Source organism: Peromyscus leucopus, chromosome 4 (genome assembly GCF_004664715.2).
Source record: "Peromyscus leucopus breed LL Stock chromosome 4, UCI_PerLeu_2.1, whole genome shotgun sequence".
NCBI classification, from domain to species: domain Eukaryota; kingdom Metazoa; phylum Chordata; class Mammalia; order Rodentia; family Cricetidae; genus Peromyscus; species Peromyscus leucopus.
Window position 1 is genome coordinate 45,008,719 of NC_051066.1, and position 16,182 is coordinate 45,024,900.

Here is a 16,182-nt window from a genome sequence, read left to right on the forward strand (position 1 = left end):
AGCAGTCATTTTTCTATACAGGTAAGCATGATACCTGTAACAGTTTAGACCAAAAATATGAAGTGATTATTTCAAGTTTACTAGAAATTTATTTTTACTTTAAGCTGATGCTGAAACAGGCTAAATAATCACGTTAACATCTAGTTTCCAGAATATACAATTACATCATAAATAAAAGGGAGAGTCCTCAAAAGACAACAGAGAATTTCCATGTGCACGCCACATTTTATGCCATACACAACTCTGCCTGTTTGTAGACAGCACACACGTAGTGCACTGTGGTGTATGGTGCACACATACATCCGACATTGCCTGATGAACAGGTAGCACCAAGAGTTGCACACACAGTGCATCCAGTACTAACAGGCCTGTGCTTGGTGTCCAAGAGAGGATACAATTACCAGCCAAGTCACTGCAACGGTTTCCGCCTGGGCACGAAAGTCAGAGACTAGTCATCAAATCCCTGGCAAATGGGGCACCAAAGGCGGTGCAAACGGCCTAGTGATGACAGGACCCCCTTATCCACACAAATGCTCAAGTTGGAAATTCATTTTTTTGTTAGTTCTTAATTAAAATTGATTTTCATTGCTGTAGTCAATCTTAAGCAACCAGATGAAAAGAGGCAACCTTAAAATCAGAATCTGCTCTTCTTATACTTGTAACATCTGTTATATAATTACTAGATCTTATTCACAACATTGCCTGGTCAGTATTTTTATATTCTGTTTGATAACTGTGGCTGGTGTTGTACAATCTCACAGGCCCATCTGAAACTGCTAAGGATGGGTACACTTGAAAACAAAGCCCAGTTAGCAAGCTCATTAGGGCCTATGGGCATTTATTTTGTAAAAGGTTTTTCATGTTTTTATCTGATTCAGATATTCGGGAAGTCATCTGATCCTTGCCTTTACAGAGGACTCATGATCAGAACTAGAGGAAATCTCGGCCCACCAACACTTAAGGTCTAGGAGCATAATTTGTTTGACTGGCAGTACTTAAGCAACTTCTCATGAAGGCAGTACTTGAACAGCTTCCCATCCACAGGACAGATCAATGTCTTTAAGTGCCTGTCATTCACTATGGTTCTTCAAGGCAGTTAGGCTAGCATCTTCTCACAGGTGCTAACAATAGGGAGGCCAGGGCAGGTGACTGCCAGACTAGCTCTCAGGCCCAGTGAATCCTTGTACTTTGGGCTTTCCAAAGTTTAACAAATGAAGCTGAAATTTATGTAGAACCCTAACACATAGAACGAACACTGAGCTGTGAGCTTATGGATACTACAAATCAGAATGCAGAAGACTACTGCACGACATGGAAAATAGTTACAAACTTAGCATGTGTTGGCATCTGATTATTTACTTCCTTAGACTATTGAGCTATAAAGTAAATGATGTAAACCATATTTTTTTCTTGGGTTACTTATCTATTAACCAAGGTTTCTTGATGGTCTATATGCCAGGCTCTATGCCTGTTGCAAAAGATAATAAAAAATAAAAACAATACATAGTCCCATTTTTTGACATGCGGATGCTGTGTGAACAATCAGTCCATCCATTAAGCAGTTGCAATAATGTACTTTTAATATGCAAATTACAAAAAGGCTATAAGAGAGGTGGAGCTTGTTAGCTTATGGAGTAACACCACACTCACTGTCACTTCCATTAAAAGCTTCATTTTCTTTTATATACATACATATATAATAATTAATTTAATTTTACATATCAGCCATGGATTCCCCTGTCCTCTCTCCTCCCACCCCCCCAGCCTTCCCCTCTAATCCATCCCCCATTCCCATCTCCTCCAACGCAAGGTCTCATTTTCAAGCAGCATGTATTTTCATGGTTAAGCTAATATATCTAATTTATACATGTATGTTCACCATGCCACAGGTGCCACTGGGATTCATGTAATGAGCAGTGGCCTAGGATCCTTACAACTAACAAGCTCTTTCTTTCTTCCTTTGTTTATAGACAAAACACTTTTTGAATAGCAAATTAAAACTATATGCTTATGATCAATTTCTCAACTGTTTCTTTTCCACCAAAATAATAATTTCAGTTAAAACTTGCCTCTTCCTGGAGTAAATTCAAATCGTATGTCATTCAGTTCCTTTCTGGAGTTTCTGAAACAGATAAAATAAAGCACATTAAAATCTAACCAGGCAGAGTTACTCCTGTAATCAAGCCAAATTACTCCCAATTCTTGTAAGATGCCAGTAGTGTGGAGACAGCATTTTACAGTTTTAGGTCACCTCCAAATATTTTCTCAAGTAGAAGATACAGTTATGATAACAATTAAGTGAATAGATATTTTTGATGAAATTTATCTTACATGAGCATGCTGATAACAAAAAATTCTCAAAACAAAATGTTCATTTTATAAAATCCATACTAACTCAGTAAGCGTAAATCTAATTTCAGAATACACATTTTTAGAAGCCTTTAATCTAAGTGGTATCTTATACATTTTTCATATTCCCCCTGGACAGTAGTATTTTAGTAACAGAATTTTAAAGTAAAAAGCATCAAGGAAGACTGACTCCATAAGTTCAGAACAGGCATTATATATTAAATCACACAGAACAAAAACAATAATGTGCATCTGTTGTTAAAAGTCTTTTCTCAATTCAGGCATCTCTAAATGTTGCAAAATTTCCCAAAGAATATTAAACTTTATATAAGATACAGAAAATTGTAATAATATACATAAATATGTATTCAATAAAAATTAAATGACACTCAACAAAAATCTAAGGAACCATTTTCTCATTCATAGGAAGTTCAAGTAATGATAAAATCTGGTGGCCCATAAACTATTAAAAGTGACTATGTATATCCTCTGGTCTCTGGGGACGATGTACAAAGCCCGATGGTGCTGGTATGCTCTCTGAACCCTTTAGTCTATAACCATCTCTTTATTTTCTGGGCTATCATTTCCTACCACACTAAGTACAAGGAGGTCAGGAAACTGGAAAGGACTTGATATCAACTGAGAGAAAGCCCTCCTCACTGCCTAGAAAAGCTAACACACATCTAATACCAATCCACAAGGAACAAAAGGCAAAATATGAGGACAAGAACTCAAATCCAGATGTTAAGAGTCTTGAACCTAGAAATCTGCATCTGTCCTCAGGTTTCAACATCTGGACTTTACAACTAACCCTCTAAGGGCTGAAGTCTTACAACTGTGCTTCCAGTAGGACTTTGTGGGAATCGACAACTCTGAAATGTGTGGATCCTCACCCTAAAATAATTACCTTTCCTAATTTTAATTCAAATATTTCATAAATAAGTACTTTCTGATTGAGGGCTTATCTCTACAATAGATTGCTTGCCTGAAGTGTGTGTAGCCTTGGTTTTGATCTTTAGTACAAAAATGAAAGTAATTCTCCCTTCCAAAAGAAAAATAAATGCATGAACAGACTGAATTGTTTTATATTTTGGAAAGCCTCTGTGGCATTAGTTTCACATGACTGAATATTTACAGTTGATCTGTTGCAATATATCATGTTATATAGGGAAACATTCCAGTAATCATATATGCACAAAATTGAGTGAAGAAGTAATTAATTTCTTAATATAATAAAATAGTTTTGCCCTCATAAACTCCAGAAGGAGCCTGTGAACTCCCAGGATAACTGAACATATACATCAAGTATTGAGGAATATTATTTTGTTTATGTTGCATTTGTTTAACTCTGTGAAGCTGTGTTACTGTACCTGTCTAAAACACCTGATGGTCTAATAAAGAACTGAATGGCTATAGTGAGGCAGGTGAAAGGATAGGTGGGGCTGGCAGGGAGAAAGAAAAGATAGAGGGAGAAATCTGGGAGAAAAAGAGATCAAGAAGCCAGTGAAGGAGGAAGACTTCAGCCACCCAGCTACACAACCAACAAACCATGGAGTAAGAGTAAGAGTTACAGAAGTAAGAGAATAAGAAACTCCTAGAGGCAAAAGGTAGATGGGATAATTTAAGTTAAGGAAAGCTGGCTAGAAACTAAGCTAAGCTAAGGCCAGACATTCATAATTAAGTATAAACCTCTGTATGTGATTTATTTGGGAGATAGGTGGCAGGCCCCCCAAAATAGTAAAGTACCAGCAACAACAATCAAGCAACATTGGCTTCTCTTTTGTATCTATGGGTTCTGCATCCTCTGAGTCAACCAACCACAGGTCAAAAATGCTCATAGTGAAAAGTGAGCCTATACTAAACATGTATTTTTCTGTTTGTACATTCTCTAAAAAAATATAACAACCACTTGCATGACATTTTCAATGTATGAAAAGAATCCCCTAGAAATACAGTGTTATAAAGAGAAAAGGGGGAAGGTAGAATAGGAGGATTAAATGGGGGGAGGCTGAGAGGTCAGGGTAAAGGAGGGAGTATGGGGAGGAACAAAGGCCTAAAGATGCTAAAGGCCTTTTGAAAAGCTGTATGGAAAACTACTGCTGTAGAAGCTTCTTTAGATACACACACACACACACACACACACACACACACACACACACACACACACACGGAATGTAAATGGATTCACCATATAAAGGGGAGGCAATGCCCCAACTAGATCTCCTAAGTCTGCAAGTAAAACTTCCAGTGATGCAAATGAGTTACATCTTGTTGAGTCATTCATTGGCTAAGGGGCCACATGGAACCCCAAACAACACAAGCTATTGCCATGGCTATTGTTTATCCATGACAACCTGATGGTAAGGCCTTATAACTGAAGACACAACTGACTTATGTCATTGAACTTGGAGAAACCAGGCTGGTTCCCAACGAGGAGCTTTACTCCAAATGGCTAGCATTCATAGTGCTGGAAGGCACTCTGTATGCTATCAAAGGAGAAAGGTAGTCATCAGTATCACCCAGCTACAAACCTTTGATCTACATCATCAACTTGCTTGGAAAATGTACTGGTTCAGTAGTGGCACCAATGTTAGGGTGGTAACCAACCACCCCTTTGTTGGATTTAAGGCCCACTCTGTGAGATAATACCATACTTGACACTACTAAAGTGGCTATGAAAGTGAGACTAGACAGGTGATGGGCCCTGCGGGAAACGCTAATAGTATTATTCTGCTAAACAAACATAGCAATAAAATGACTCCAAATGACATGTTGCTCATAGATCAGAGCACCATTCAACCCTCATCAGAGAAGCTTCCTCTTGCAGTAGATGGTAATTAACACAGAGACCCACAACTGGAGAGTAAAAAACTTCAGAGCACTTAACCTTAAATGGGATGCCATTATCAAACTCCTCCCCTCAGGGCACAGGGATCCTTGATGAAGAGGAGGTGGAAAAACTGTAAGAGCCAGAAGTGGTGGACAACTCCAGGGAAACAATATCTTCTAGATTCAACAGAACTGATAGACATATGAACACACAGAGGCTGTGACAGCGAGCACAAGACCTGCACTGTTTCAAGCCAGACAAAATCCCAGAATGGAGGAGAGGAATTAAACATAGAGTTCCACCCTTAATCAAGAAACTATTTGAATCCATATGTGTTGGGAAAGGGAGACATCAGTTTTTTTAATGCAGTGACACTGAGAGTATCAACCACAGTCCAGAGCAGGCACCATGCCCAGGAGTAGCTGGTCAAAACCAAACAAACTCCATGTTGTTTTGTGTGAGGGAGAGAGAGAGAGAGAAAACAAACATGAGATTGGGTGAGCAGGAAGGTGGGGGGATCTGGGAGAAGTCAGGAGTAAAAAAAGAAAAGTGTTCCCTAAAGAGTATAACAAGTAGTTATGATAAAAAAAATATGAATAAATGGGATATATATACATATATATTCATGTTGCATTAGTCATTAAAAAATCTAGAAATCATTTGAAGTATGTTGGAAGATGTCACATGAAAATATTACATTACATAAGAGAATTGAGCATCTTCAGATTTTTGTGTTGTCGGTAGGTGTATATTTCTCCATTTGATTCCAACAGTCAGCCACTGAGATATGCAAAAGATACCTGCTTGCTTCTTTTATTTTGTGTCCCAATGCCTACTATCCCCTCCCCATTTTACATAACTACATTCAGTGTACCCCTTGTTTATAAGTTTACTGAGTCACAAAGTGAGGACAAACAATTCTATACTGGAAATGCCTGATATACATAGAATACTCAAGCCATATCATTTTTATGAGAAAGCCACATCCTTCAAGATTTTACATGTTATTAAACAACCCCCAAACACATGAACAGTCTTGGTTGTGGATGCTATATATAAGTGAAAGGAAAACTAAAACTAAAGTAATCTAGTACGAAAAAAAGATCACTAAGAAAGGGAGTACCAATATTATATTTAATAATGAAATGACTCAAGGAGAATAAAATAAAGGCACTTGGTTCAATATTAATTGGTGTCAGGGCTCCTTTCTCATCTAGTTGGTCTTGTTCAAATTAGTTTTTTCTACTCAGGCCATGGTAAAAGAGTGTATGCGTGAGCTGCACCCAGAATATCATCATGAACATCCTAATTTTTTAAATATTAATATCACAAAAGCAATACCCAGCCCTCATAATCCCCACCGACATCAACTGTGGAGTTTGCCTCTGCAAGTCACTCTTTATGACTCTGAACCTAAGTCTCACCTTTGAAAAGGCCACTGTGATTGATTGTAAGTAGTAGACTTGTCCCATCAAGGTGATATATACTTGGAAAAATGCCTAATTGGTTCTGACTACTGAAGGTCGTCCTTTTATAAAGAATTAATCTTTTCAGACTCATACTTACACCTTTAATTGAAAGTACATTCACTTTAATTGATATGGCGCAGGACAGTCTTGATTTCGGGGAAGTCGAAGACAGGGATGGTTTAAGGCCAAAAATAGTCTGTGCAGCTTTACAGTAGAAACAGTTGAGGCCCAGGCTGCTGCTGCTGCCACCGCCTCTTATTAAAAAAACCTCCTTAATCCTAAAATAAAAACTATCAAATTGGGTAAAGCAAAACTCTTTACTGCTCACTGTAGGCATACTCTGTCTCACAAATGCAAATGCCAAAGCATCCTGTAAGAAATTTATTCTTACAAAGGAGAAATGCAATCATACGGTATGACTGCATACCCTGGCACTGCTGGATCTGTCACTCCCCATACCCAAAGATCTAGTGTGTACACACACACACACACACACACACACACACACACACACACACAATCCAGTGGCAGCATACTATATTCACTATTCTGTGCTTTCGTTTTAATAATGAATCTTGAAATTTCTAAATATTAGTTCATTGTAAGATTTCATATCATTTTCAATATAGTACCAAATCCAGTGGCAGCATACTAAATTCATTATGCTGCACCTTAGATTTAAGTTAATAATGTATCTTGAAATTTCTAAATATTAGTTCACATCATTTTCCATATAATGGCTATAGTTTCCCGTTCTACGCTGTATCTTTTTTTGAAGCCCTTTTCTATCCTATGAAGAGATTGCTTCCAATCTTTCACCTTTACAAACAATGAGTTAATGAATAACCTTATTCTTATCTCACTCTGCAAATACATAAGCAAAAAAATAAATACATTTCTAGTCATCAACTACTTGGTCAAAGGATATACACCCGGGTAATTTGAGAGGCACTGCCAAATTCCTCTTCATTTCCGTTGTACCAATCTCCATCCTCACTAGCAGTTTGTAAGCTCTGTTGCAAGAACTTTCAAACAATAATGCAGAGGGTGTCTAACAGAAGTAGGAGAAATGGGAACTGAGCCGGAAGAGGAAAGCAGATTCCTAATAGGAACAACAAGAACTCAACACTTGCTCGTGACAGACCAGCAGGGACTCTGGGTAACTGAGCTGTTCAAACTTTTCAGAGACATCGAAAATTTGACATTATATAAAAAATCCCATAGTTTCAACTGGGGATGCGTAACTTTAAAGTGCTGATGCTAGGCGTGGGGATCAATCAGATGAAGTCCATGAACACTCGCTACTAAGGCTGAGGATAAAATATAGTATCTTAACACACAAACTGTGGTCAGTAGAGGCACACCAAGTTTCCTGAAATGGTAAGACTTTGATGTTATTTTTAAGAATCTACCAAAAAAAAAAAAAAGTCATAAATAATGCACTGACTCACAGGCTGTGAGCACTGGGAAAAAAATTAATCATGGGAAAGGAAAATAAGCCCAAAGAAATTTAAGCAAAAAGAAAATATAATCTATAAAATTAGAAGTGGTTTTGAGATTTCAGACCTATCCTTCAACAACTGGGGTGCGATTTTTTGGGGGGTGGCATGGTTTTGCTGGGTTTGTTTATTTCTGCCCAAACTGAGTTCACAGTCTAGACTGGAATGGGTAAAGCCTTTCTTCCTGTGCTTTCAATTCACCTCCAAGTGACACAGTGAACATTCCAAGGAGACAACTGTGGAGGTGGCAAGGGACACACCAGGAAGCAGGTAACTTCCTGGTGGGTGGAGAGCAGCAGGCCAGGGAGGCTACAGAGAGATTTCACAGGATACAGCATTCACCTGACCTCTTAATGTAGCATGCCAGAACTATCTGACTGTCACTGTTCCTCAAGTGTCCCCAAAGCCAAAGTGAAGTCTCATGTTAGTGTCTCCTAGCCAGTGCTCACAGAGGCCTGGGGCTCATAGACCCTAAGAACCTGATGGTATTAAAAGATATGCAAGTCCAAAGGTCATTCATTTCAAAGAGCACTGGAGAGAGTCCCAGCCATTGGTATTTCATCTACCCTGAGAACAGTGAAGCTCGGCAGCTCTGAGGTCAGCAGAGCCACCAGAAGACATGGAAGGCTGGAAGAAGCAAAGGGACTCAGAAGTTTGTCCTCCCTCTAAGCAGCTGAAAGTGGATATGGCAAAAACTGCTCTATTTTTTTTTCCTTGCTTTTGCCTAAAATGCCAAGGGAAGGAAATGCTATGGTACTCATGGACTCTACAGACAAGTCCTAGAATGTGTCCCTTCTCAGGGGCAGGAGGACTCTTTCAGTGTTGAGTTTCACTTTTAGTTCATCTTGCTTCCTGTCTTACACTGTAGTGATGTAAAGCTGCCCCCTCAGCCTGAGGAGAGGACACAGACTATAGGTCCTTTGGAGCTAGCCTCCCCCACTCCCCTCTCCTTCCCTCTTGGAGTTGGCTGGTACAGGATGGTAAGATAATGTGAGTTATGAAGACAGAAGTCTGGATTCAAACCCACAAACCATTCTGTTGGTCTTCTATGACCTATTTTTCTCGGCTGTGAGAAGGGAGAGATACTGTCTAGTTGCTATGGCTGAACAGGCCCCTCAACAAGCTTCTGTATGGAAACATAGTCCGCGGAAGAGCAGTGTTAGGAGACAGGGACAAAGGGCAGTTGTTTTGGTCATTCTTAAAACAAAATTAAAGATGCTTATGCCTTACCCTCTTGTGGTGGTTTGAATAAGAAATGTCCTCACATACTTGGAACACTTGGTCCCCAGGGGGTGGCACCCTTTGGGAAAGTTGTGGAAGCTTTAGGAGGTGGAGCATTGGTGGTGGTACTGTGGGGGAGGGGAGGGAGTCTGATCATTTACAGACTTCCCTACTTCCACTTTGCTGGCTCTGCTTCGTGTTGGTGGTTGAAAACACATCGTCTCCACTTTCTGCTTCTGTCACTGCGGCCGCGCCTCCCTCACCATTTCGGGCTCTTGCTCCAGAACCAGGAGCCAAAATGATCCTTGTCCTCCTTAAGTTGCCTCTGGTCATGATATTTTATCACAGCAACAGAAAAACAACTAGCGGACACCCATTCCTACCTCACCCCTGCCTGTCTTTCCGGCCTTGGCTCTCCTGTTTTGCTCTTGCTCACTTGCACATCTCCGTCCCCCCTCCGTTCCTGAAATCCTGGGCAACACAGCACTTTGGTACAACCAGCACCTGCTCCTTCAATGACACTTCTGTTGTCCTGCTTGGTCTCCTGTGCCTGATAGTTCCCCTCTGGATCTGGGGACCAGAAAAGGAGAGGGAGGTGGCCAGGGGAGGGTAAGTCCCCTTCTTCCCTCCTGAATGCCCGGGCTCCACTTCTGTGCTAGATTTTGCACAAGGGCAGTTATGTGGTTATCTCCTTCAGGTGAGTGTCTGGTTTCCTTAGTAGTGCCTGGGGGGTGGGTACAAATATTTGCTGAATGAATGAAGAGCACCAGTCCAGGTTTTATAAAGGAGCCCCTAGGCTTCGGAGACAACACCTTCTGTCCTTACCCTGTTCCCTAGCTGCCTTCTCTATCTGTCCCAAACACTCCTCTCTTCCTGTTCCCTCAATGGTTCAAACTCCATTCTCTACTATTCCCTCTTCTTATTCTCTCCCTGGATGATTTATTTCAGATTTACAGCTCAATCCCAGCCACCTCCCCTGAGCTATAAGTCCATTATCCAGTTGCTTACATGGTATCTTTCCACAGAAGAGCCACAAGACACCAAAATCTCAGGACAATCAAAATGCAGAGTATCACTCTTCCTCTCAACACACTTCTCTGCCTCTGCCCTTAGAGCAACAGCTAAGACATGCAGGTACTATCTACTTAAGATTTCCAAGTCATCCATTCCTCCACTCCTTCACTACAGCACACTGTCACCAGCCACACATTAGAATAACTGATATAATGAACAAAGAACACTTCATACTCATGAAGCACACAAATCAGTTCCTACTGTGAGAGCTGAAGGAGTATAGATAAAATGCAAAGGTTGTTCAGGGTGCACTCTCGGCAGACAGATTAACCCAGGATGGAAACAGTTACACTTAAAGAAAAATGAAAAATGATGGAAATTTAAGGATAAGCTGAAGTGACCTGCAACATAGGCATGGAGCAAGAAGCTGGAGGAGAGCCGCCCCATGCTGCCACCCATGTCACTTTGAAACAACGTCCCTTCCTCTTGAGTAGAATATTGAATCAGTTCATGGGAGCCTTCAGAACTGGAGACACCCATGCAGAGGCTGACAGATCACAGTCATTATTTAGTATCCACTCTATCTCTTCTGCAAAAGAAAGGAAATGATGCTTCCTTTAACATTAAAGAGGCTTTGTGGAAATGCCTTGTGAACTCCTAGCACAGATGTGAGGAATCATCTATTGAGATGCACAGAGACACATGGGGAAAAGTCATGGCTCCAGTCCTTGAAGAGTTCATAGTCATTCCAGAGGATGACAGCTAGCATCTGATCATGGAAGGAAGCCAGTGAGATGGAGACCAGTGAGATGGCTGCTTTGCAGATAAAAGCAAATGTCACCAAGTCTGATGACCCGAGTTCAATGCCTGGAACCCACATGGTGGAGAGAGAGAACCAACCAGCAAGTTGTCCTCTGACCTCTGTATGTGCACGGCAGGTATGCCACAAACACACAAAATAAACACAAGTATTTATGTCAACCAGTGCTAGAAAACAGTTGTAGGCAAGAAATATCGGACAATTCTGAGGACAGCACATTCCCCACTCCGGACTCTCACTGCAATCCATCTTTCCAACACCTGCCAAATTCATCTTCCTCTCAGGTACAGGTCCAATCACAGAACCATATAATTTTACAACCCAAAGGGGCCCTAGAGGTCACCTAGTCCATTCCCCTCTTTCCTCAGGTGAAGCAACTGAAGCCAAGGAGATTAAGTGGCTTGCCTAAGATTACACAGCTGGTTAATTCACTCAATACTCCATAAATCCTTATTGATCACCTACTAGGTGTCAGGCCCGTGCTGGGAGCTATTAATGCAGAAATGGAGCTCCAACCTCGGAGCTGAGGCTTCTACACCACCGCTCTCTGTTCTACATGGTTGGTTCTCAAAGTGCAGGCAGAGTTAGCAGAGAGTTGCAATCTCTAACAGAGACTGTTTCCCCAACTGCACCCCACACCCACTTAAGAAGCAGTGAGACACTGTAACAGAAATAAGGTTGAGAACCCTTGCTGTACCTCTCAGTATTATCCTCAAAGATCTGCTCAAGTTCCAAGTCCTCTCATACATACATACCCACATGTCCCAGGCAGCATATGCTCCAGGAATGTGAGAAATAACTGAGTATCCTACCATTCCTGCCCAGGCTTGCCCTTGCATTAACATCACAAAACAGCCTTAAAACAAACAACCAACCAACCAAACAAACAAACAAACACACTAGTGGGACTTCTAAAGGTTAAAATTAATTTCAGCATTATATCTCTGTATTGTTTTCCTTACTCTTTGCTCTTAGGTGACCTGCAGCCCAGCTCCCCAAAAATATATGGAGACTTATTCTTTCTTATAAATGCCCAGCCTTAGCTTGGCTTGTTTCTACCCAGCTTTTCTTAACTTAAATTATCCTGTCTACCTTTTACCTCTGGGTTTTTACCTTTCTCTATTCTATATATCCTTTTCCCAATTTTACTCCATAGCTGGCTGAGTGGCTGGGTGGCTGGTCCTTGGTGTCCTCTTCTCCTCCTTTTCTTGCTCTTCTCTCTTCTATTCCTTTATTAATTCTGTCTGCCTGCCAGCCCCACCTATCCTTTCTCCTGCCTAGCTATTAGCCATTCAGCTCTTTATTAGACCAATCAGGTATTTTAGACAGGCCAAGCAACACAGCTTCACAAAGTTAAACAAATATAACAGAAAAGAATGCAACATATCTTTGCATCATTAAACAAATATTCCACAGCATAAACAATGTACCACATCTTAAACTATATTTCACGACATTTCTCCTTTTACCCAGAAATATGACCTTGGCTTAGAAAATATAGGCTGGTAGTTTTCAAATATTTTGTGTACGCTGATCCATAAAGCATCTCATAAGCCAACATCAAACACATCAGATAACCACACTGGTCTCTTCAATAACAACAAAACAAGAGCATTTACCCCCCCTCTCTCACACACACAACTACATACACCAAACAAACACCACACACATCCATAAACCACCTACACAACCACACTATACATATGCTCCCCCATCACACCACACATAGTGTTTTTCAGAGTAGTATCTTGATGTATTCATAGACTATATTCTGAAGTACTAGTTGTCTGCAGGCTTTTCTGCAAGACCCCATCTCAAGTCTCAACTGCTTCCAGGCAGCCGTTCTACAATGTGGAGGATAGCTTTAGATTGACAGTCCATACTGACTCCACAGTCCATAGCTTTGCCATGGCTAATGACCACATGCGAGCTACACGCATAGAAACTCTAGACAGACCTTACAGTGCTGAGACCTAGCAAACAGTCACCTAAACATCCAATCACCTCCAAAAAGTAGTTTCATCCAGAGGTAATCCAAACTAAGTGAGACTGTCTCCTTTACTGCTCCAGTAGTCACCAGGCTAAGAGCACGGTCATTTCTTCTCTCCCACCTTTGAACCTCAACTCTGCTCTCTCTACTATATAATACTTTCTAAAATCATGAAAAAATTCAATATATAGAAAGATATAAAGAGGAATAAAACAAGCACTTGTTTATCTACCATCCAGAACTTCCAAGTAGTAACACTCTGCCTTGTTTACTTCATAGCAGAACACATAAAATTTTAATAATGCATCACCTACACAGCACAAAATCAGGTTTTGTCTCAGTGATGATAAATCACAAAAGAATAGATTACCCTGTAAATACTTTTTCCTGATGAGATTACGAAAGTCTATTTTCACTGTGGTAAGTAGTTCTTTCAGCATGTGGATAATGTGCACTGAACTCATTTCTACCCTGAATCAGAAATGGAAGAGGAGTTGTCTCAGGAAAGCTGACTGCTGTCCAGCTGGCAGAGCAGACCCTGGAGTCTGGTGAAAGAGTAAACTTAGTTTTACTCTAGGAAGAAACAGTTCGTGTGCTTAGTAGGGAGGAAGCCCTTCTGGAAATCAGCTGAGGGCAGTAGAGAGCAACTCACATCAACATCAGCTGTGCCTAAAAGTAAAGGTCACATTAGGTCTAATTCAGACAAATCAGCCATCACTGTTCGGGTTATAAATGTTTCTCGTCAATGCATTAGGCTTGCAAGCCAGCATGCTAAGTCCTTCACATTAAAGATGTAAAGGGGCCTCAAAGGCAGAGTTAATGAATGTCCACTTGGAACTGAGACATCCTATCACAGTCGGGGTAATTATGCAGACTGGTGAGGTGGACTGGGAGGGAGGAGAGCTGATAGAGCAGTGGGGGATTCCAGGAGGAGCATAGTTTTTTTAAAATGTTTACTTATTTAAGGCATGAACCACCACAAATCCTAGCTAGCACAAGTACCATTTTATTTGTCTACTCTTTAGAAAATCAATTTTGCTCATTTCAAAAGTAAGCAGAATGTATAATGAACATTTAGTTATTAAACATATAGAAGATGAAGGCAGGGATCTGTGGTAGAGAGTTTGCCTACAAATGGCATAAGCTCCAAGTTTAGCCACAAAACAAATAAATGAATTGACTAATCATTAAATAGAAATTACATGAAGAAAAAAAAGTGATATCACCATCTACTTGAGATGCTGGTTGCCCCAGCTGAGTACTGAAATCAGTCTTGTCTGGCTTGTTGCTGAGGCAGGCAAAGGGAGACCTGCATGGTGCAATTTTTACTTTTCCAGCAAAGAAACATGCAGGGTGGATTTCTTTCCCTTGGCATGAATTTCAAGTAGAAATTTTTTATGGAATCTCTTTTATAAGGGACACCTAACAATATCTTCAACTCTATTCTGTAAAAGACAGAAACTTTTTTTCATATAAATGTCTTCAACCATATGGAGCAAAAGATGCACATTTTTCCTTCCACTTGCCGCAGGCACAATATTAAATCTTCCTTGAGTGATGGCATTTCTGCTAGAAGCTGAAATAATACAGCCAAGGTACATTGTTTCCTGATGATTTACCTTCACAGAGGAAGCCTGCAGAGTACAGGAAAAAAGGATAGCCTATCCCAAGCTCTCTTTCTGGGGCCCCAGAGCACGTTTACCAAGTGCTGCATGGAGCAATTTCAGGGCTGCAGTCTCTGACCGGTATGTGAAGGGGTCCTGATTTCCTAGGTACTGACGGAACACAGATGTTTCATGTGGGTGAAACATCCACGGGAAACAGGCAGCATTCTGTTGTGAGCAACTAAGAAAATGTGCAGGTATTTTCCCTGCCGATCTATTTCAATGTAATGCTTTATAAGCAAAGGCATTTCCAGTCCAGGTTGGGTGACTCTTGAGCAATGACATTATAAACGTTCCTGAACATGTAAGGAACATATATTGCAGAATGTCTAAGCTTCCAATGGGCTCCCGGCTGTCTGGTTAAAAACCTGGAGAATGTCCCCAGCTGAATTTTCAAACCGTCTGCATCTAGAACAGAGGAGAGATCACTCTGCACTTACAAGTTTTAAGTCCAGCTACCATGCGTGGTTGGGGCTGCTTGTAATCCTAGCTATGTCAGAAGGATCATGAGTTCAAGGCCAGCCTGCACTACATGAGACCCTCCCTCCCTCAAACAACAACAACAACAACAACAACAACAACAACAAAAGGAATGTATCCCAAGGAATTGTAGTAAAGCTACAACAGTATATGAAATGAATAGACAATGGATTCAAATTTAGCTAGCAGTAGGAACAAGAAATCTGCATTAACTTTTTTTATTTCACTAAATTCACTATTATCTCATGTGCTTAAAAAAATCAAAGGGAAGCTACATAAAAAATTAGCATGCATAAAAGGAAATATGATCACTTTTAAGTTACACTAAAGTACCAACCCAATAAAGGAAAAATTATGAAGGATTAATTAATAAGTAATATCCATACCTTGATTAGAAGACCCCCCCTTGCTTTAAAACAATTGTACTAATGATACTAAAACAAGCAAGTGTTTTTACTTTTGATCCATCACAGGGAAATGGCCTGTAATAAGCACACACTCAGTCTAGTGTGGATGACTCAGGTGAAGCCAATGTAAAGCCCAAAGTTGGACTTTCCTGAAACTGTGTCAGCAAACAGCTATTTACTAGCTGCATGGGATAAACATGGTGCTTCTGGACATATACTAAGTTGCTGTACACAGAGAGCATTCGGACCCACACCTGTCAGAAGGCTGGGTTAGGGTGGACTCCTGTTCACTATGGGCTAAAACTCTATGAAACTGTGAACTGAAATAAATCTTTCCTCACTTGTTTTTTTGTTCATTTCTTTGATCAGCATCACACACACACACACACACACACACACACACACACACACACACACTCAACACCAGGTTTTAAAGCAA

At 40.5% G+C, this 16,182-nt stretch overlaps 1 protein-coding gene across 3 annotated transcripts in view; it reads right to left on the minus strand.

The window, feature by feature from the left end:
- The window catches only part of Stk39 (serine/threonine kinase 39), a 273,209-nt gene that overhangs the window by 56,459 nt on the left and 200,568 nt on the right, over window positions 1-16,182 (minus strand). For all 3 annotated transcript variants that reach the window (XM_037204849.1, XM_028882013.2, XM_037204850.1), the window contains one exon: window positions 2,070-2,122. In XM_037204849.1, the coding sequence (XP_037060744.1) occupies window positions 2,070-2,122 (53 nt within the window). The remainder of the gene's footprint in view (window positions 1-2,069; window positions 2,123-16,182) is intronic.